Source organism: Beta vulgaris, chromosome 4 (assembly GCF_026745355.1).
Source record: "Beta vulgaris subsp. vulgaris cultivar EL10 chromosome 4, EL10.2, whole genome shotgun sequence".
Lineage (NCBI taxonomy): Eukaryota > Viridiplantae > Streptophyta > Magnoliopsida > Caryophyllales > Amaranthaceae > Beta > Beta vulgaris.
In genome coordinates, this window is record NC_079205.1 from 58,990,629 (window position 1) to 59,012,456 (window position 21,828).

A 21,828-nucleotide genomic window follows, 5' to 3' on the forward strand; every position below is an offset into this window, starting at 1 on the left:
TACATACTATTTCTTTCCAATTTTATAAAGCGTAATGTTGAATGCAAACTTAAAAAAGTTTATGTTTGGTGTTTCTTCTCCTACTGTTCTCCAAAAAAGACCATTAATGATTCTCCCATCTCTTCCTATTCACCAAATAAAAAAATTAATTTTTATAATTTAATTTAGCACAGGGCTCCTAATTTTATGAGACGGTCCTGCATCCAGGTGTATGTAGAGCATGGTACACATCCTCGACCCTCACATTATTCTACATAATATGCTCTGCACATATGCATAGCCTGAGACTTCAGAGCTTTTCATTATAACGAGAACCTGGTTACGAAGGGAGAACCTCTTGGAGTGTTGATCATCACCTTGACATTCTTTTTAAACCCTTCGATTTCGCTTTCGCCTGCTACACTCACCAGTGGCTTAATTTGGCTATACCCACTAATTCATCAGCCAAATTAAGTACTTTGGCCTTGTGCTTTTACTTGAGAATTATTCATGCTAGTATTTCCATTTTCCCTTGTCTTGCATCTGGGTAGTTCTATAGATAATACTCTCTGCAAATCTGCAATAAATTTCTTTTCAACTGACTTGAAAATGGAACATACATCAATGCATTTCGACTGTAAAGATAATACTCACTGCAAATCTGCTTAAACGTTACAAGAAAAAGAAATTCAAATCATAAGAGGCCAAATACTCAATACTCAAATCTTGAAAAAGTTCTGAAGTAAAGTCTTGTCTGAATTGCTAACAGCAAGATCAGTGAGTAAGCTACGAAACAAAGAAGTTGTGTGAGCATCAACATCTAAACTTTTGCTTCTCATAGTGCGGACTAGTTCCAAAGCCTTGCGGATATCCTTGCCACGGAGAAAACCTCTAATAATGGTATTGTAGGTGCATTGGTTAGGAGGGCATCCATTGTCCTCCATTCTCCTTAGAAATGTAGTGGCTTCATCCAGTAAGCCATCTTTACAAAGTCCTTTGATAATTAGACTATAAGTGATCACATTCGGCGTTAAGCACTTAGCTGGCAGAGAATGGAAAGTATCCACAGCTTCTCCAATTCGCCCAGCTTCACACAAGCCGTTAATGAGGATACTGTATGTGATAATATTAGGGACCACTCCATTGTACTCCATTTCTCTTACTAGTGTTATCGCCTCTTCAATTTGTGCACTTTTACACAGACCATCCAGCAATGAATTCCAAGTGATTACATCAGGTTTTAGTCTCTGACCTATCATCTCCTTGAGAAGCTGGTATGCAGAAGTGAGTCTATTGTCCTTGCACAAGGCATCAATAAGAGTGTTATACGCGATTACATCAGGAGTTAATCCTTCAAGGCACATCTCTTGGAAAAGGTAAAGAGCTTTCTGAAGTTGTTTACACTTGCAATATCCATTGATTAAGGTGGTGAAATTCACAAGACTGGGTTCGCAACCATGATTTACCATCAAATCCACTAATTTTTCTGCCTCATCCATCTGGCCATGTAAACAATATCCATCCAACAATACATTGTAAGTGATGTTATCAGGAACCAGACCTTTCTTAACCATGGAGTCAAATGTAGCCCTTGCTTCATAAACCATTCCTTCCTTACAATACCCATTGATCAAGGTGTTGAAAGTCACAACATCAGGAGCCAGACCTATCTTAATCATGGAGTCAAATGTGGCCCGTGCTTCATAAACCATTCCTTCCTTACAATACCCGTTGATCAAGGTGGCGAAAGTCACAACATCAGGAACCACACCTCTAGTAGCCACAACAGATTCAAATATATCCCGTGCTTGACCAACCTTGCCATCCTTACAATACATGTTAATCAATATGTTGTAGGTCTCAACAGTAGGAGTTGTGTTGTTCCGCAACATCTCACTGAACAACTCCTGAGCCTCTTTACAACGTCCCAAAGTGGACATACCTTGAATTATGGAAGTGTAAGTGATGACATTAGGTGAAATGTGCTTTCTTTTCATCTCGGCAAATAATATGAGGGCCTGATGTAATAACTGTACTTTACAAAGACTATCAATGATGGTGTTATAAGTGACAACATTAGGCCTACAATAATGGGCATGAGATTCCATATCTCTTAGGATTTTAAGAGCACCAGCAATATTGCCAGTCTTGCAGAGACCTTTTACAATGACATCATAAGTGATTAATGTGGGTTGAAATCCAAACTTGACAATTTTATCCAATAATTGAACAGCTTGGTCAGAGTGATGAGTATCATTGAGACCATTGATAAGGGTAGTGAAGGTGACAATATCAGGTTGATAGCCAAGCTTAATTATGGAAGCGAGAATCGAAAACCCGGCATCAACATTGCCCAAATGACAGTAGCAATTAGCTAGAATGTTAAGCAGATAATGATCTGGACGAACACCTAACAAATGCAGCTGCGTAGAGAGAGAAATAACAGTGGAAAAAGGGGGGTTAGGTTTTATCTTCAACATTGCAGTAAATAGCTGAGTAAAATCACTTATAGAAGGCAGAGGGTACAATGATATCAATCCATGGAAGATTGTATGAACGTGATCAATTCTGTAAAACCCTGATTTGCATTTTTGTTTCACATACATGAGGAACATTTGAGGGTCCTCAATTTTAGATACAGCATGATTTTGAGAATAATTTGGGTAGTATAAATGAAAGTGAAAAGCAGGAAATAAAGAAGAAGCTTTAGAAATGGGTGCAAATCTTTGTACCAGTGCCATTTTAATCAGGCTGTTGTTGGCGCCACTTTGCGAGACTGCGACCGTACGAGCGATCCCACTGTTGAGGGAAGTGAAGGAGTCAAAATACAGATCGAAAACAGGTTGGCGTGAGTGGTGAAGGACCTCTCGCTCTTAACTCCTAAGCCAAGGTTTCGGGTTCGAGCATTGGATATGAAAAAAATTCCAACTAAAAGGAATACTACCTTCTAAAGTACTCGTGTAAATTCTCGCAGAAGATTAGTCTACTCGTCGAAGACGGAGAAACTCTAAAAAAGTACCGATGGAAAACGCACCATATAAGAAAATAAAGAAGTAAAAAAAGGTTTGAAAGTTTCTCCTGGTTGAAAACGCAAGATTTTAAGCAATGGGAAAAGGTTTTTTGTTGGGAGGTGAAAGGGAAAGAAAAGAAAGGAAAAAAGTTAGGTGAGTCAGCGACACATGTAGGCAACTAAAGGCTTAAAGCCCATTAGAGACTACTGACTACTGACTACTGACTAGAGCATTGTTTTCTCATAGTTGTGTTATTGTGTAGGCTAAGAATCCAACTAGGGTGATAAGTGATAACCAACACTAGTTCGGACTAGGTTTCTCGGGATCTCGGCTGGTGGGTCGTGGCCTCGTGGGTTGTGGCTATCAACATTTTTATTTTTTTTATAATTTTCTATTATTTACAAAAAAAAATTCTTATTAGGAAAATTTATGAACAGGATACGTTTTCTCCAACTTATTTCCAATTTAGTTCAATTCAGTTCAGTTTAATTCAGTTCAGCTCCGGACAAAACTTTTACTCTCACATATCACCATTCGTTTAAGTTCAACTCAATTCAGTTCAACTATTTTATGTCGAAGAGAACAGATCTGTAGTCCTTAGAGCTTACTACAACAAGTTTAAAATGGAAATATTAAGCAATAAATAAGCATTAGTTATATCGATTGACGTGTGATTGTACCATTAATTCTTCAAATAATACTATATCAGGAAATGTATTTGATACTTATATTTAGCCTTAAGGCTACATATAACATTTTAATTTCTTGTTAATATATGTTTTTTCTTTATCTTTTTTTCTTATGACACATAGAGTTTTCTTTATCTCTATATCTCCGTGCTCTCCTTAGTCCTTGCAAACCCAAATGTTGCAAGTAAGAAAGACGAAGGAAGTTTATACATTTTCTGTCACTCAACTTAGTTGATAAGTAGTATGAGTGGTACCCAATACTTGAAATCGAATTTCGTCGACATCATTATGCTTGGTCACTGCATTTCCTATCTCTAAAAATAAAATAAAAATCATAGTACATCTATTTTTTTTCTAAATTCTCCTTTTAGAAGGGGTAAATATGTGCTAAGTAGCGGCTCTAAATGATAGAAAATAATATTAAATACATAGCGGATAGTTTCAGGCTCGTTATACTTGTATTGAAGTTCGAGTTGATCGAATTTGCCTCAAAATTTTTAAGTTTAACTTAGTCTCAAACTAAACTTAAAATATAAATTTATAACCTAATATACCCTCTTTCAGTATTATAATATGCATGTACCACTTTTTTTTTATGTTAGTAATCTATAAAGTTTGATTTTTATGCTTTCAAATATACAATTTTAACCATTACTTTTAATTATTATCTAGCAGTAGTAAATATATAATTATGAATTTCCATTCAATCTCATATATTTGTATTGTCCTAGTGTTATCATAAGTGTTCTTATGAATTGAAAATCTAGGTTAATGATCAACTATATTTTCCTCTTCCCATGACATTAAGGCTCCATTTGGTAGGGCGTAAAGCGTTTTCTCGGAAAATTGTTTTCCTTCATTTTTAGTTTTACATTGTTTGGTTGGCAAAAAAGTGTAAAATCATTTTCCCTTGGGATAAAATTACTCTCCCAATGATGGAAAACCATTTTCCTTTCAAAATGATGGGAAAACTGTTTTCCTTATCTCTCTTGTCCACTTTTCTCACTACCTCCTTACTTTCCCTTTCATTTCATCATTTTCCTTACATGAAACCAAACAACGGAAAACTAATTTTGGAATTGTGTTTTCCATTGTAAATTATTTTCAATGAAAATCATTTTACACTGAAAATGTTTTACGCCCTACCAAACAGAGCCTAAACTATTGATATTATTGACAAAAAAAGTATGCAAAATAAGCTAGATCTGACCTGAAAATTTCATCTGCCTCACAATGACATCACATGATAATCTTATTACATGTATCATCTTCTTGTGTTAACAAAATAAACAAACGGCGAGAGTATGTATCAACTATCAAGAACTTACTTACCTAAGCTATTCATTCTCAGCATCTCCGCTTTTGGAGTTTCTGTGCAAAATATAATATGAGGTTCATCTTAAAAGAAAGCTATATCTTTCTCTTTATTTATAAAATTTAGTACAAGTTTTTCAATAAAAGTATCTTTTGCAACAATTTCTTTTTATAAAAGTCAGCTTTTCAAATTTTTTATAAGGTAATCTATACAAATATATTAAAAGGCGTGCATAAACAATAAACTGTGCCACGTGGTGCTCTCCTAAGGGAGTTTTAGTTCATGTAATCCATGTACAATAAAAAATTTAGAAAATGTATAGTATAGGTTTGATCCCGATACCTCAAGTACACATAGTACCCGTCAAAAAAAAAAGTACACATAGTAAAGTCTAAACCACTAGGCTAAGTTGTATTTAGTGTTATTATCATAAAGTATTATATTAATTAATAAATGAAATTTTTTCTTAATTGGGACATAGCCCGGGCTTAATAACTAGTTTTTCACAAAAAGTGTATTTTGCAAAGCACAGTTAACAATTTTTTTTATGAGTTTGTCTTGTAAGAGACCGTCTTCTTTTATATTAAAATTAGGCAATGACAAGCCTAATATTAAAAAGAGAATTAGCCCAATAGTGACTAGATTTATTTCTTTAAGTGACTAGTTTAATTCATTTAGTTACTAAGTCTACTTTTATATCAAAACTAGTTATTATGCGGGCTATGCCTCGGGTAAGAAAAAATTTCATTTATTAATATATTACTTTATAGTAATAAGACTAAATACAACTTAGTGTAGTGGTTAAAACTTTTAGTATATGTACGTGAGGTATCGGGATCAAACCCTATACTATGCAATTTCTTAATTTTTTTATTATACATGGATTATATGAACTAGCCTTTTAATATATTTGTATAGATTAGACCATATCTTTTTCTTAAACACAAAAACGTAGAGGGAGTAGAGTAGGGTGTAAGTGGATTGGACTGGATTGGACTTTGCCAAATCCAAATTTAGTCCAAAGTTTTTTGGACTCGAGAAATTGAGTCCAAGTCCGATCCAAATATTTTTTGAGTCCGGTCCAATCCAGTCCGATAATTTTTTCTTGAGTCCGAATCCAGTCCAGTCCGATTATTATATCTTCTTTACCGATTTAGATTCAATGATTCACAACGTTTTTTGAGATGCTTGAGCATTTGACATCTGATTCAATTATCAATATCCACAAATTAGATTGAAAGCTTAAATTAAAGTAAAATACTATGAACAAAAAGTTGAATTCGATGCTTACGTTGATCTAAGTTGAGAGGAAGCAGAGAGACTAAGAATTAATCTGAGGGAGAAATAAAGAATGCGAGAGTCGAGACAGCGAGGTAGAAAGAAAATGAAGAGTAAGAGGAAGTGAGTAGTAAAGACTGGGGAGTGAAGTGAGATAGAATTAGTCGGCTACTAGCCTACTACTGCAATACTGCTAGTATAATTTACTTATTTAACAAATGGAGCTAAGTGCAATAGTCTGGCGCCAAGTAAAATTGTCTAGCGCTAGTTGAAATGTTTAGATAGGGACGATTGAAAACTCCAAAATTTTAAAAATAGTATCAATTTTTTTTATATATACATTATATATGTATTAAATATATATTATATACTAAAATATTTTTGGACTGAACTGGACTTATTGGACTACAAAGGGATGAGTCCAAATTCAGTCCAAAAATATTTGGACTCGAAAATTTGAGTATGAGTCCGGTCCAAAAAAATTTCAGTCCAGTTCAGTCCAACAAGTTTGGACTGGACTGGCTTGGACTCTGGACTTTTCGTAGTTAGCTTATATCCCTAGAGTAGAGTATAAAAATAATCTTCGTTTATGTAATTCTTGTATTCAAAATGGAACGGGAACTATAAAATGAGAAGAAGAGAGTATACTGTATACAGTAGTTACTAGTAGTAGAAAATGTGCGTGAATCTCATCCCTTTCTACAACCTTTGAATCAGATCCCCCTTTTTGCGTATTAAATAGAAAGATAATAATACAAACACAAACTTAACCCCTAAGCTTCTCCATCTCACCTCTTTCACCGCTTATAAATACCTCCCACCGAACAATTCTCTTTCCCACCCCAAAAATTCACACAACAACAACAACTCAAAACTCGATTCATTTCCATTAATGGAGGAAGAGAGAGAATCAAAAATTGCAGGAAAAAGAGAAGAAGATAGAGAAAATGAAGGAGGAGAAATCTTCTGTGGCATAGATTTTTACGTCTTACCAGAAGGATGCATCGCAGCCGTTACTTCTTTCACTAGTCCTCGTGATGCGTGTCGTTTCGCTTCCATTTCTAAAATCTTCAAATCTGCTGCTGATTCTGATGCTGTTTGGGAACATTTTCTGCCGTCTGATTATCGTGAAATTATCGTGAAATCAGACGGTGCTCAGTCTCTCTTGGATTCTCTCTCCTCTAAGCACCTCTTCATGCATCTTGCTGATACTCCTCTCCTCATTGATGATGGTGCTATGGTAATTTTAAATTCTTCTGCTCTTTTTTTTTTTTTTTTTTTTTTTTTAAGCGTTACAATTTGTTATTTGTGGTCGAAATTTGAAAATTAACATGAATGTCAATATTTTATGATGTGAAATCTTGTTGATTGTGTGATTTTATGATATGAAGCATTTATAGATTTTAATTGCGAAAATTGTGCATATTGTGGTCGAAATTTGAAAATTAACATGAATTTCAATATTTTATGATGTGAAGTCTTGTTGATTGTGTAATTTTATGATGTGAACTATGACGCATTTATAGATTTTAATTGCGAAATTGTGCATTATTGATCGTGAGAAATGGAAATAGATGGAGTAGTTTTTGTTTTCTTTTGGTTGATATTACTCTTTAATTGATTTTGATTCGTCTATTTTTGTTACGAATTATCTGTTTTGTTTTTTATGATATGAGACATTGTAGATTTTAATTGCAGTTGAGCACTGTTTGATCATGAAAAATGGTAATAAACGTAGTTTTTTTGGTTGACATTACTCTCTAATTGATTTTGATTCGTCTATTTTTGTCACGAATTGTCTGTTATTTTTTTTTAATTTGGTGGAGTTAATGCGGAATTTGATGTAGTTTTAAGAGCAGAATTTTTATCCAAATCATTGAACTTGCTTTAGAACTAAAATGAGAAGGATAGAAGAATTAGGTACTATTGATAGCTGCTGGAGTGCTGGATGAATGATTTAAATTCTCGTTGATTGTTCATGTGAGTTATGAGTAGTAGTACTCTCTTAGAAGTACCTAAAATGCTGTTTTGATATTAATTCTTCAACTAGTTTGTGGAGAAATAACACACGTACATATAGACATGTAATACTCCGTAGGATTAAGCTGAAAGAAGAAGGCGAAAGTCGAAAATGCTGTTTGTACATTCAATTCTCAACGAATTTATGTTCAAAGGAGCGACCGTCAAGTTTCGACTACTATAGACCAATGTGAGTAGATGATTTAGGGATCAATGAAGTATGAAATAGTCTAAAACCAATTTTCAGACTCTTAGGAAGTTATACTTAATTTATTTCTCTCAATTGGTAGGGTGGACAGCGCTAAATAGAATGAGAAGCGGTTGTTTTGTGGATCTCTTTTGCCTTTTCTTTTGGTGACGATGAGTTGCAGAAGATTGCTAAGTTATGTGTAAGATTAGTGGGAAAATGACTGTCATCGAACGAAAATTAATCTGTTTTTAGCTTTTGAATTAACCTTTTTCTAACTGTCAAGGGGTCTGCTTTTTTAACTGATGTTGAAACCATTGGATGTGCTAGCTAGATCTTCTTTATTTTGTACTTAATGGGAGCACAATCCAAAAAACTTTGAGACAGAGAGAAGCTTTTCATTGAAAAAGGATGTAACTTTTTTTTTGTTGTGTTTATTTTTTTATATTATGGTAGTATAGTACTCTTAGACTTTGAGAAATAAAGAAACTCGTCACTGATAAAGGATGTAGCTTTTTTTTGTTTTTATTTTATCATTTTTGTTATGGTACTCCTACTATGGTATTAACAATAATACTTCTCAATGTTGGTCCAACGTGGTATTAGTATGTGATGGAGGGAGTACATGGGATATTGCTGATTACTTCCTCTGTTTTACAATAAGTAAAACACTTTATTTCTTTATTTGGCATATTCTCAATAAGTGAAACCAAGCTTTAAATGGTAAATTTTTTTTTTTACTTCTATTACAAATATGCCACCAAAAAGTAAGAGGGGACCACAACTTATTTGTTTGATTACTCTAATTTATTGTGGTCCCAACTTTCTCTCTCTGTATTCCTTGGTATGTGTATACTTTCTCTATGTTTCACTTTATTATGAAACGGAGGAAGTATATTTGATTTTTTGGGAGCTCTGCATTGCAGATTTCATGTTAATGTTGTCTTTGTAGAGGATTAAGACCTTTCTGAAGTTTAATATGTATCCTTTACTAAAGGGTTTACTTAGATTGTACTTTATGTGTGTTCAAAGGGATAAAATGGTGGAGGATCAATAGGTTGTTGTTCTTTAGTGTGAGCTAGTGAATTTTTGAATTTGTTAATACTGTCTATAATCTGTTAATTGATTAGTTAGGGGTCAGTTCAGTAGCTCAAGTTAATCTGTTTATGCTTATGTTGGTTCAAGCACTATGCGATATCACTCCAATGTTAAACTTATGTGTCAATGCATCTAGTGACTATCAAAATTCTTGTTGATCCTCAGAGCTTTTCACTGGAGAAATCGACGGGGAAGAAGTGCTTCACTATTGCTGCTAGGAATCTGGCGATTACGTGGGGTGATACACCTAAATATTGGGCATGGCATTCTGTGCCCGAGTCGAGGTCTCTTTCTCATATTCCATATCTTTCTGATTTTCTTTTCTTTGTCGGCGGAGTCTGTGAAATTAACACACTTGTTGGCTAACGGTTAGATGGAGACATTGAAAAGTCACCCTTGCCCTTAGGCTCTTTACCAGACCTTCGTCCAGCTATAAGAATGTTTGACAGATTTTCTTCTCCACCTAACTAGTAGTCCAATATCAGGACTCTTTACAAGTTTTCCTTTCACTTGTTGATTTTGTTGGCTGATAAAACTGACAGGTTTTCTGAAGTAGCAGAGCTTGTTGCTGTTTGCTGGCTTGAAATCAAAGGGAAAATAAAAACCTCCCTGCTATCTCCAAACACAGATTATGCTGTGTATCTCGTCTTCAAGATGACTGAAGGAACCTACGGGTTTTATTCACCTGTAGAAGGTGTAGTTAAAACTGCTGGAGGCAAAGTCGAAACCAGAAATGTGTATTTGGAGTCCCGGGACATGTACCAAATCGTTCCCAGGCGTGTTGGTATTTTCAACCAGTTGAGGGGACGAGTGCAACCGGCTGAGAGACAAGACGGTGAAAAGCTCCCAAAGCAAAGAGCGGATGGGTGGCAGGAAGTCAAAATTGGCGAATTCTCGACTTGGATGGATGTAACAGATGGAGAAGTGGAGATGTCAGTATTGGAGGTGAAGGCTGGGAATTGGAAAGGCGGTTTACGTGTTGAAGGGATTGAGATTAGACCAAAAATGGTTAAGAAATGAGAGGATAATCAATGGATGTTGTTTGCTTTAATCTCAGGTAATATTTTATCCCGATCGAAATTGCTTGATGAGAAGATTTATATCTGTGTGATCTATTGTTCTCGAGCAACTGAACCCTCTCTTTTATGTGCGTCAGATTTATTATGATCAGTGTAATTTTTTTTTTCTTCTGGAAGAGTTGTAAAGTTGTTTATTGTAGAGATGGGAGAGTTGTTAGCCATGGTGCAAATAAAATCTCCGCAGCAGATTCTGCTCTTTTCACTTGTCTGACAATGTGACTTTACGAGCTTTGTGGAATGCAGTAGAATTTTGTGTACCTGAGTACTGTTTCTGTAGTATGTATTGATGTTAAGTTTCTCATGGTTATCTACTTCTATGATCAAGAATTGCGGCTGGCTTAATTTTTTTTTTTTTATCTATATGAGTCACGGAAACAGGTTAAAGAAGGGAAGGGGAGGTTTAAATTTGTGACTTATCGTTCACAATACTTCAATATTAATTATTAAGTCAAGATAATTTTTGGTTTAATTGTTAGATGTTTTTTTTTTTTGGATGAGAGATTAATTTTGTACTCCTTTTGTAAAGGGGGATTTTTAGGCTTTATATGTAAGGAATACTTATTTTAACTATAAAAAAGGTACATTAATAGTTATACAACTTTGATACTATGTTTTCTTTCATGTGAACCGTAAAATTTAAATAATTAAGCAGTAAGTAATCATTAATAATATTGATCTTTGATTGACATGATTCTATTAAATTTATTTAAACTAATGCAATACCATCTTCGAAAATGTAAACATTTACATGCAACGCTAGTGATCTTCTCTATTTCCACTACCAACAAGTTAGGGTTCTTGTCTTTTTCTTTTATTTTATTTTTTTATATTAAGAAAATTTGCATTAATTAAAATTAAAATTACAACCTAAGGGAGGACAATAAAAATTGAAATTAACAACAGACTAAACTGATTCTCACAAGCTCCTAGAAAGCGTATAAGGTAAAATCACCTAAAGTAACATTTGATATTCATATCGCGGGTGTGGATGCTTTTCGATTATAGGTGTGTGAGTTTCGTCACTGTTTTCGCGAAGCTAACAAGGTTATTGATTTCATGGTTAGAAAGGCACATGATTACCCTTTCATGTTATATTGATTTCCTCCTTATTGTATGGATTTCTCCCTCATCATCCATCCGAAAGGATGTTTTAGGCTAGTCTTTGGATTAGGGTGTTAGTCTAAGCTTGTTCTCCTTATAAAAAGATATATACATATAACTAATATATTTCTTAAAATTATATAATATAAAGAGCGTTGAATATATTTTGTGATGAATGGAGTAGATTATTTACATTTATCATTATTAATACTACTATTACCAACATTTATCATTATTCTTGAATCTTGCACAACTGTCTTAAAGTGTGCATGCAATGGTGGCCTCAACCTGGCTAAGAAACGTGGAAGCAAATAAAGGGCAACAAGAGGTGAAGTTTTTAAAATGAGGGCACATAACCTTATTTTGTGTAGCATGCTAGTATCGTAACCTGTAGATAAGTCTTACACTCTTACTCATGATCCTGAAATGTTTGCATGAGTATGCAAGTCAAACCTCTTAGAAGCTTCTCATACCCTGATTATGTGTGCATGACTGAGCAAGTTAAAGGGAAGAGGTTGGATTTGGGACAGCTCATGCTGGCCTCAATTTCTAGCTCGAAGTTTTTGCCCTTAGCTTGCTAAATTGCTGCTCCGCTCGTTACGGCTAGAATTTGGATCATTAATGACAATCGAGGTCAAATAAAAATTCTGTCGCAAATACTCTATCCGTTCCATAATAAGTTAAACACTTTTCTAAAAAAACTTTCACATAGAAGAGAGAAGTATTTCACTTATTATGAGACGGAGGAAGTATCTTTTACGATAAGACTGACCATCAAATAAGGACGAGAATACTCGTAATGTCATTTGTAGCGGGCAAACGACGTGATCTTCCATTCAAGATTCTCAAATAAATTGCGATCCTACTCCAAATCAGATGGGTCTTTCATGATCGGATCGTAAAATCGAATCGTAAATTTGTAAGATTTCACAAATTTTGCGAGAATAAGATTTTATGATAAAATATGTAAACTGCTTTCCAATAGAAAACCCTAGCCGTAATGATAATCATATGAGATAAGAAATAATGTCATCTAGAGAACAAAACATGTATAGAATATACATGTTTCTATAAGTCAAAAGCAAATGAAATGATTCAAAAAACATATTGCACCAAGAAGAACTGAGGGTGAAAATTTGACAACAGGGCTTCAAACAAATGAATGTGACCCATTTATTTTAATATCCAGCAATAGACTTCAATAGAAGGGGTAAATGCAGAATCGTTAAAGTCGATAATAAATCGCGATTTTACCGATTATGTCGCTTTTGTAAAATTCTATATACGATTTTCCTTCAATTGCTTGGGATTTAAGGAGGGAAGGGGGATGGGGGTGTTAGGCTTGTAGTGAGTCTCTTAATGAGGGTTATGTGCGAAAGCAGTCCAGAAGATTTCTTCTTACCAATTTTTCTTTTTAAAAAAATTTAGCTAAACATTGCGAAGAACAATGTAATTCACTTTTATAAAAGAGACCCATTTACCGTATAATGGATATTCTATAAATTTCTAGCCACAAATGAGTTTTTTCTAAAGCGGCATTGATCTTATGAGCCTTTTTTTTTTGCCGGATGTCATCTCCCACTTCATATTCACCCTATTTACTTTCACCATTTTTGTCTTTCAGAAAGTCCACCCACCAAACAGCATTTGATTAGAGATCGAAGCTTAATTAGTATATGGCAAATGTTCCGGTATAGAATAAATGTTGTATTGTGAACTGATTTTTCTATATCAATTAACCAGTTTGATATCTTTGAAATAAAACACGCAAACTAACCTCGCGGAGGGTTGATCCGAGAAACGACTCTTCAATGTCTAAATCAGTAGAGTAAAAGCCGGTAGCTCTCAAGTACTATATAATAATAATAATTGTGAACATATATTAATAACTCAAATCATGAGATATTTATATTGGCGAGAGTGTCCTTATCGGACACTTCTCCTACTGTTTGGATGAAATTCTATCATTTCTTTATACTTATCTTAAGGTCCATAAGTCTCATAAGATAATAATATATCAGATCTAAGCCCAATATTGGTGGCCCGGGCATAAAGTAACGACAAGGTGCTTAAACGACACCGATATGCCTATTAATTCGGCATCATGAATGTTCTCTTCCTGGATCTGCAGGACACCTTGACAGTTTTGACCAGGATGGTTTTGGACGGTCTACACAAACCGGTATGAAACTTGGACAACCCCTATCCAACAAATCGATTTCAGTTCAGTTCAGTTTTCGTTTGAATCAATTCAATTAATTCAGTTCAGTATTCAGTTTTAGTTCAGTTTAATTGATCGATCAACTTTACAGTTTTTCACAATTCTTTTCAGTTACAATTTGTTTTAGTTTAGTTGCAGCTCAGTTTTGATTTATCATTTACAATTTATTTCAATTTAAGTTTAACAATTTTCATTTAATTTCAGTTGCAATTACTCCCAATTCAATTCCAATATCAATTACTTCAGTTGAAATTTCAATTTGATCAGTTCAATTATGAGTTCATTAACCAAACCGATAGTTCTAGTTGTGCTAACATAAAAATGAAACTCTTAGATTTGTTATTATGGACTTATGGTACAAAAAGGCGTAATATGATAAAAAGACGATTATACCCTTAACCATAGCCCTAATTTAAGATATCTCCCCTTTCTGGGTTACTCTGCATCTTTCTCTCTCTTCCACTTCTTCAATCTATCCTTCACCATTAATGAAACTCAGATTTCCTAACACACAACTTCACCACACATTTTCATTTTCACTAGGTACAGCTCTGTGTTACCTCAATTAATTCTGTTCCTTTTCTTTTTCGAAAAATCGGAAATCTGCTGAAATCCCTAACTTTCTCTCTCCTCGCCGACCCTTTCTTTCTCCGGCCAATTGGGCGGCCCATTGAATCATATTTTGGGCTCATTTCCGTCCCATTGGGCTCTTCTTCTTCCTCACTGTAACAGTTGATATTGGGCCGGGCGACGGAGAAGCCAGTGTTGTTGGAGTCAAGGATAAGGTCAGTAATTTATTCACATTCACACTTTTATACGTACTTTGAACAAATTATTGCAACTGTTTTTGTAACTTTTGATAATTGATTGTATGTGAATTTTGTAGTTTGTGAATTGTGAGATTAATGTGTTAATATATATGTTGGTTTCTTGATATAAGAGTAATTTAATACATTTACATTTACATTACATCCTCTAGTACGAGAATCAATTTTGTTAGAAAAATATGACTGTGTTTTGGATTGATGCAATCAAGGAATTGGATTATTTGTTCATTTTTGTATACTGTTGAATTAATGTTGGGACTTTGCAAATTGACTAAACAAATCAAATTTGTTTTATGACTTGTGAGTCTAAAAATGATGAATTTCACATAATATTACCCATTTAATGGTTGTTTTTGTTGGTAATTATGGGTTTGCGGTATTAGCCTATTTAGTTATTAGTATAAGGTAGTGGTTGAAATTGGGATTTTCGGCAATGGGGTCTGTTTGTGTGTGAATTAGTCAATTGGACATTCATCAAATCCTATATGCAATAAATTTCAAGAGTATTTTTAGTGAGATGAAAAGCAGGGAACTTGATAAATTGTATTATAGTAATTATTTCTATTGTGTTCGATACTATCGTAACGTTGGTGCTACCTCTCCGATCAAAATCCTGGATTTGCTGCTGCTACTATCACACTCTAATCTCTTGCTTAGTTTTTTGATGGGGTTCATTGATTTTTCCTTTTTTTGATATGGGTTATTTCTTGTTTTTGGAATTAGAAATGTGTTTTACTTTGAGCTAAATTTTACTCTTATATTGTCACCATAGTCTCTGTAATTTTCCATGGCTGTATTAGGATTTGTAACCCATTATGCTGTAGTACTTATGACTTTTGCTTATTGCTTTAGTGAGAGGAAAAGTAGGGAACTTGACAAATTGTATTAAGGTATAATTACGAGTGACATGTAGTGTTGTGAAATGTGATTAAATTTTATCACTATATGTCTATATCTTCTAGTTAGAGGAAATTGGTTTGCTGAAAAATGGGTGAATTTATAATTTCTTTTGATGCATTTCTTAGTCGCTTGATTCAGGAAGAAAGAGGGTATGGTATTATGGTTACTTGCACATCATTCCCATTTTAATTAATCTGAACCGAAATGATAGGAAAAGACAACGTTTTCACTTCGACTCTATTTTACTATGTGAAGCTTTAATAGTTAATGCAATACATGAACAAAGATACTTTAATAATTAGCTCTTTAGCTGAGCATCATTTTGAAAATTCATCCTTAAACAATGAAGCACTTTTCTAATGTATAATGTTAGGGACTTAGGGAAAACATATACTCCTATTGACTACCTAAAAACATCAATAGCAATCTGATAAAATCTTTAGCATTGACCAATATTACTAATGTGTATATCATACCCATGGTTTTTTACATAGCAAGCCAAGTAGGGAACCCTCATATCTGATATCGATTCTATATAGTGGCATTGGCTTTGATCATGGAAGAACCGGAGAAAGTAGGCTTTAGTTCGAATAAATATAAATTACACCACCACTATCTTTGTTTGTGTTTTCCCCCCTGTTGGAGGGGAAATCTAGATAGCTTTATTGTTATGTGTTTCTTTGATATTCTGCAGGCCATGTTGATTTTTTCTTTTGTAATTTTGATGCTTTACTAGTAAAGATCCTCACCAAGTATTAGTGTATTACTCTATTAGTGTATAAGAGAGCAAGAAGCAACTTATGAATTTAAAGAGTACAGCCTCTTCTCAAAATACATTTCTCATTTGCTTTAGAATCAGATATTTGGCAGAGAGTATATGGTGGGTATATCAGATGTGATATTTTGGAAAGAAAAAAAGATGATTATAGTTAAAGAGAGTGGCTGATTGCTTATTGAAACTTTAAGGAAATCGGACATCATTTTTGGGCTTCATATCCCAAAAACAGCTCGGGTACTCGTGTTTCAGGAGTAGAAATGTTCTGGAAATCTCAAGTCCCTAAGGTTATTTTCATAGGTTCTGATGTGTTCTCTCTGAAGGGAACCATGCAAAAGGCATGGTCTTCTATGTCCAAGCACAGGCAGGCAACATTGCAGCTAGGCCTGTTATCACAATTTTGTCTATATTGTGTTCGCTAGCGGAAACGGAATCTCCTCTTTTTAGGGAGAGTGCTAACTTTGGCAACATTGGGACATCCCTATAGGCTATAGGCATCAGAGTTGAGCATTAGTATAACTATTCACCCTATGAAGTTCAGTGGCTCGGAGATGGACAGTGATAGTAAGCTCCAAGCCTCTAACACTTTGATTCAGTCTTTTAACATCTTCACTCCCACACTATGCTCAGCAATCTACCTCCCCCTACCCCCTAAATCATCCATATGTTATCTCTCTTCTTCTATGTAACTTCACCTTTGAAATCTGGTGTAGTAGTTTACGACTGCAAACAACAAAAAATGAGACGGTCAGATACAATGGGGATAAACGCTCTAGTTCTGGTTTGTCTTATCTCATATTCACATTTTAAGAAGGGTGTATCTCTAAATTGATTCCACAATAGTTGCCTGATTTCTCTTTGTTAGTATTGCTTGGTGAAAATTTGCTAAATATCGGTGATTTTAGGTTAGCATAGGATGGGAGAAGTTTTTAGATGGTGATAGATTCTTACATAATTGCTCAGACGCTCAAATTTCTGTATGGTTTGTTTGGGAACCAGAATCTCATTTGAAATTTTGGATTTGGCGCAAATGTGGTGTTTTGGAATCTAAAAGAATTCGGATTGGATTTCAGCCAATTCCAAGGTAGCCCAAATTGAACCAAATTGGAATCCATATTCAAACCTTGTCATTGAAAATAAGGAAATTCCATTTGGTACTATTGTACTTTGGCTTTTTACATTTGGTACCCAATTTTTTTTGAATTCTCTATGGTACCATTGTAGTTTGGACTTATTCTCAACCATAACATTCCGTTAAATAAAACATTATTTTTGGGTTAAATAGGGTTAGTAGTTTGCCTTGTCTATGTGCCTTGTGCATCGAGAATAGTTTATCTTAAAGTTTCAGAGTCATTTTGGCTCTTATGGGTTAATTTTGAAGTCGAAATTGGAGAAAAACGACTAGAAACTTGTTTCACGTTTGAGAAGATTCTTGCTAATTCTTTTACCATATCGGACCTTAAATTTGGTAGTTAAGGACAAAAATGACTCCCAAAACTTTATTTACACAAATTAGACAAACGTCTAACCTTATATAAGCTCCAAACTAATTTTTTGTTTAACATAATATTACTGTAGAAAATAAGTCCAAACTCTAGTGGTACGAATAAAAAAAAAAATTTAGGTATCGTATGAAAAAGCCCAAAAGTATACTGGTACCAAGTGGAATTTTCCTTGAAAATACCAAGCTTCTCTTTCTCTCCTACTCTCTTAACCTTTTTCAACCGTCCTTTCTCTCTCCTCCATCATTATCCAACTCTTTTTTTTCTAAAATCCATCAGCCTCCAATGCTTTCACGATAAATCTATGGTTTACTTTTTTTTATACAAGCTCCATTGGACTCCAAATTTGATGCTTTAATAGGAAGAACTTCATCAACAACAAAGTTTGAGAGCAAAAAGCACTTATTCGTTTCTTTCTATATAATTTTTTTCTTTTCATTGTTATCTTAGTCTTCATTGAAGACCAAATCTCGATGGTTTGTTAAACAATGATTTTACTGTAAATGGTATCGAAGGATAGCATATTAATTTTAGTGCTTGTTTGGTTGCAATAGGAATTAAATTCTCATATGAATTTTCAATTTGTGGGAAAGTAATTCCCTTATGAAATTACTAGGGATTAGTCTAAATTATTTGGTAGTCATTAGGGAAGTTGTAATTCGTAGAAATTTATGTAGGAATTGTGAGTGACCAAGGGGAGGGTAGGTAAATAAATTCTTACATTTTGTGGGAATTTCAAATTCCCATGAATTTCATTTCCCCTATTTTCTCCACTTCCTGTCAACCAAACAGCTACGCAAATATGAAAATCATTGGAATTTTTATTGCCTACGTAGTTTCCTGTATACCAAACAACCACTTATACTTTCAAATTCTACAACTCAAATCTAAGTGTTTTCTGAACAGTAATATGTAATTGAAATTGGAACTGAATTTAGATATTTCAAATTTTAGATTTGAAATACAAGTTTCCAAACACTACCTTAGTACAAAATTTCTAATCTAAGTGGTTTCTCATCATGAGTTTACTGAGGGTACTTACTCTTTGCTTATTTATGCCAAACTTATGGATCTAAACTTATATTAATTATTGGAACTTATTTGAACTTATTTTATATTAAGGTGAAGAGGGGGCACCCTGAATGTATTCAATTTGTTAGCTATTTATTACTCTATGTACCTTGCTTTTTTTTCTTTGCTTCCTGGATGAGTTCATTCTTGTCTTGCTAATTGTTTTAACCTCCTTGTCTTGCTAATTGTTTTAACCTCCTTTCTTGTCTTACAGGTTAAGTACATTACGTGACTATTAGTGGAAGCTGTAAGTTAGTGATTGCTTATCAGTGGCATGAAGAGAAGCTTTCAAGAATTCAGACATTTTCCCTTTGATTTATGGCGGATAATTCCTTGACTGTTCCAGATTCTCTCATACTCACAGATCATTCTCTAGTCATTGGACAAGAATTCCCTGATGTTGAAACATGCCGAAGAGCACTGAAAGATATTGCAATAGCATTGCATTTTGACCTCCGGATAGTAAAGTCAGACCGCAGTCGCTTTATAGCTAAGTGCTCGAAGGAGGGCTGCCCGTGGCGTGTTCATGTTGCAAAATGTCCTGGTGTTGCTACTTTTTCTATTAGAACACTGAACACAGAGCACACTTGTGAGGGAGTTCGTAATCTCCATCATCAGCAAGCATCAGTTGGCTGGGTTGCAAGGTCGGTAGAATCACGAGTGAAGGACAATCCACAATACAAGCCCAAGGAAATTTTGCAAGATATTCGTGACCAACATGGAGTTGCTGTATCTTACATGCAAGCCTGGCGCGGGAAGGAACGCAGTATGGCTGCCCTTCATGGAACATTCGAAGATGGATACCGAATTCTTCCGGCATATTGTGAACAAATCAGGAAAACTAATCCTGGAAGCATTGCCACCGTTGTTGCAACAGGACAAGAAAATTGCTTCCAGAGACTCTTTGTCTCTTTTCGGGCATCGATTTATGGCTTCATAAATGCTTGTAGGCCACTCTTAGAACTTGACAGAGCACACTTGAAAGGAAAATACTTGGGCACGATACTATGTGCTGCAGCTGTTGATGCAGATGATACACTTTTTCCTTTAGCAATTGCTATTGTTGATACGGAGAGTGATGAAAATTGGATGTGGTTCATGTCAGAGTTACGGAAGCTTTTAGGAGTCAATACAGAGAACATGCCTAGGCTTACAGTACTATCTGAAAGATCAAGGGGTCTTGTCGAAGCAGTGGAGACACATTTTCCAAGTGCTTACCATGGCTTCTGTCTGCGATTCATCAGTGAGAATTACCGTGATACATTTAAGAATTCAAAGTTGGTGAATATCTTCTGGAATGCTGTGTATGCATTAACTTCAGCTGAATTTGAAAGCAAGATATCTGAAATGATGGAGGTAAATCAAGATGTTGTGACATGGTTCCAGCAGTACCCACCTCAGCTTTGGGCAGTTGCATATTTTGAGGGAGTCAGGTATGGCCATTTCACATTAAGTATTACAGAGCTGTTGTATAACTGGGCTCTTGAATGCCACGAGCTTCCAATAGTTCAAATAATGGAACACATCCGCCACCAGTTGGTTACATGGTTTGACGAACGGCGTACCCTCGGCATGAGATGGAATTCCATTCTAGTACCATCTGCTGAAAAGAAAATCTCAGAAGCAATTGCTGATGCACGTTGTTATCAAGTGCTTCGTGCAAATGAGGTTGAGTTTGAAATTGTGTCCACAGAGCGTACAAACATTGTAGATATAAGAGCTCGAGTTTGTTCATGTCGGCGTTGGCAACTTTATGGCATACCTTGTGCTCATGCTGCTGCTGCTCTCATCTCTTGTGGTCAAAATGCTCATGTTTTTGCTGACCATTGTTTCACAGTTGCAAGCTACAGAGAGGCTTATTCTCAAATTATAATTCCTATTCCTGATAAGAGTCAGTGGAATAATGAGCCAGGTGAAGGAGTTGCAGAGGGTGGTGGAGGTGCCAAACTTGATATCGTAATAAGGCCGCCTAAAACTCGCCGACCACCTGGTAGGCCAAAGAAGAAGGTTTTGCGTGTTGAGAATTTAAAGCGGCCAAAGAGAGTAGTCCAGTGTGGTCGTTGCCATATGTTAGGTCATTCTCAAAAGAAGTGCACATTGCAACTTTAATACTATATTTATCTTCCCTTGTACATCTCGCAGGATTGTGATAGAATTGGTAGTTTTGTTGTATCCTTAAATGTCTCTCCAACAGTTGTAAAAATTAACTTATGGGGCTTTCAACTTGTAGTCATGGCACTATGTCATATCTTCAACAATTTCATTAAGATACACGGAAACTAGCCACATGAAATGCCTATGCGACAGGGTAAAACATGAACTAATGAACTCGAACACGAGTGGAGTGGTCTGTGGCATGAAGTCTTGAGCGGTTGTGCAAAACCTCTCTCCCCATGAGAACTCGAGGATCTAGTCCTATGTTCCACATGAACATAATACTTCTATGTTATAACCAATAGGAGAACAAAATGTCTCTGAATTTAAGCAAGTTGCTCTGTTAGACCCATAATTCATAAGTATTCTTTAATGCCGAATCTAAATGGACTTGCCGTGATGGTCGAAAAACAAAACTTGCTCATCCTCTTTATTGTTTTAGTTGCGTCAAAAACTTACATCTACAGATCATCTTGTATCACTGCCATTTTGTTTGTTTGGTATGAAAACTTTCTTTCAAGCATATGATATAATGAATCTTAAAATTAGAGGTATTGTAGCCTCAAAATCAACGGCTATAAAGGTGGCATGTGGCTCCATCACAGCCTTACAAGTGGTGCGT

At 35.0% G+C, this 21,828-nt stretch overlaps 3 protein-coding genes across 5 annotated transcripts; 2 read left to right on the plus strand and 1 right to left on the minus strand.

The window, feature by feature from the left end:
* Window positions 1–589: 589 nt before the first annotated feature.
* LOC104890416 (putative pentatricopeptide repeat-containing protein At1g12700, mitochondrial) lies at window positions 590–3,107 on the minus strand. 2 transcript variants are annotated; one of them, XM_010675895.4, is made up of 2 exons: window positions 2,712–3,106; window positions 590–2,402 (listed from the first exon to the last, which is right to left on the minus strand). In XM_010675895.4, the coding sequence occupies exons 1-2, from the start codon at window positions 2,718–2,720 to the stop codon at window positions 699–701; spliced, it is 1,713 nt and encodes a 570-aa protein (XP_010674197.2). In that variant the 5' UTR covers window positions 2,721–3,106; the 3' UTR covers window positions 590–698. The 2 variants fall into 2 exon arrangements, with proteins under 2 accessions (XP_010674197.2, XP_057250449.1); XM_057394466.1 differs by having other exon boundaries at window positions 590–3,107.
* Window positions 3,108–7,049: 3,942 nt separating this feature from the next.
* On the plus strand, window positions 7,050–10,912 carry LOC104890415 (putative F-box protein PP2-B12). The gene is made up of 3 exons (XM_010675894.3): window positions 7,050–7,512; window positions 9,742–9,860; window positions 10,119–10,912. The coding sequence occupies exons 1-3, from the start codon at window positions 7,165–7,167 to the stop codon at window positions 10,594–10,596; spliced, it is 945 nt and encodes a 314-aa protein (XP_010674196.1). The 5' UTR covers window positions 7,050–7,164; the 3' UTR covers window positions 10,597–10,912.
* A 2,876-nt stretch (window positions 10,913–13,788) lies between these two features.
* LOC104890414 (hypothetical protein) lies at window positions 13,789–21,323 on the plus strand. 2 transcript variants are annotated; one of them, XM_048643488.2, is made up of 2 exons: window positions 13,789–13,938; window positions 19,267–21,323. In XM_048643488.2, exon 2 carries the CDS (start codon window positions 19,371–19,373, stop codon window positions 21,159–21,161), a length of 1,791 nt encoding a protein of 596 aa, XP_048499445.1. In that variant the 5' UTR covers window positions 13,789–13,938; window positions 19,267–19,370; the 3' UTR covers window positions 21,162–21,323. The 2 variants fall into 2 exon arrangements, with proteins under 2 accessions (XP_048499445.1, XP_010674195.1); XM_010675893.4 differs by lacking the exon at window positions 13,789–13,938 and adding an exon at window positions 14,368–14,762.
* The last annotated feature ends 505 nt before the right edge of the window (window positions 21,324–21,828 follow it).

Bases quoted from the DNA above. Each gene is read 5' to 3' on its own strand.
- LOC104890416 (XM_057394466.1), bottom strand. From the start codon at position 2,720: ATGGCACTGGTACAAAGATTTGCACCCATTTCTAAAGCTTCTTCTTTA.
- LOC104890415 (XM_010675894.3), top strand. From the start codon at position 7,165: ATGGAGGAAGAGAGAGAATCAAAAATTGCAGGAAAAAGAGAAGAAGAT. The intron at 7,513-9,741 runs GTAATTTTAAAT...GTTGATCCTCAG, and splicing joins TCATTGATGATGGTGCTATG to AGCTTTTCACTGGAGAAATC. The intron at 9,861-10,118 runs GTCTCTTTCTCA...TAAAACTGACAG, and splicing joins CATTCTGTGCCCGAGTCGAG to GTTTTCTGAAGTAGCAGAGC.
- LOC104890414 (XM_048643488.2), top strand. From the start codon at position 19,371: ATGGCGGATAATTCCTTGACTGTTCCAGATTCTCTCATACTCACAGAT.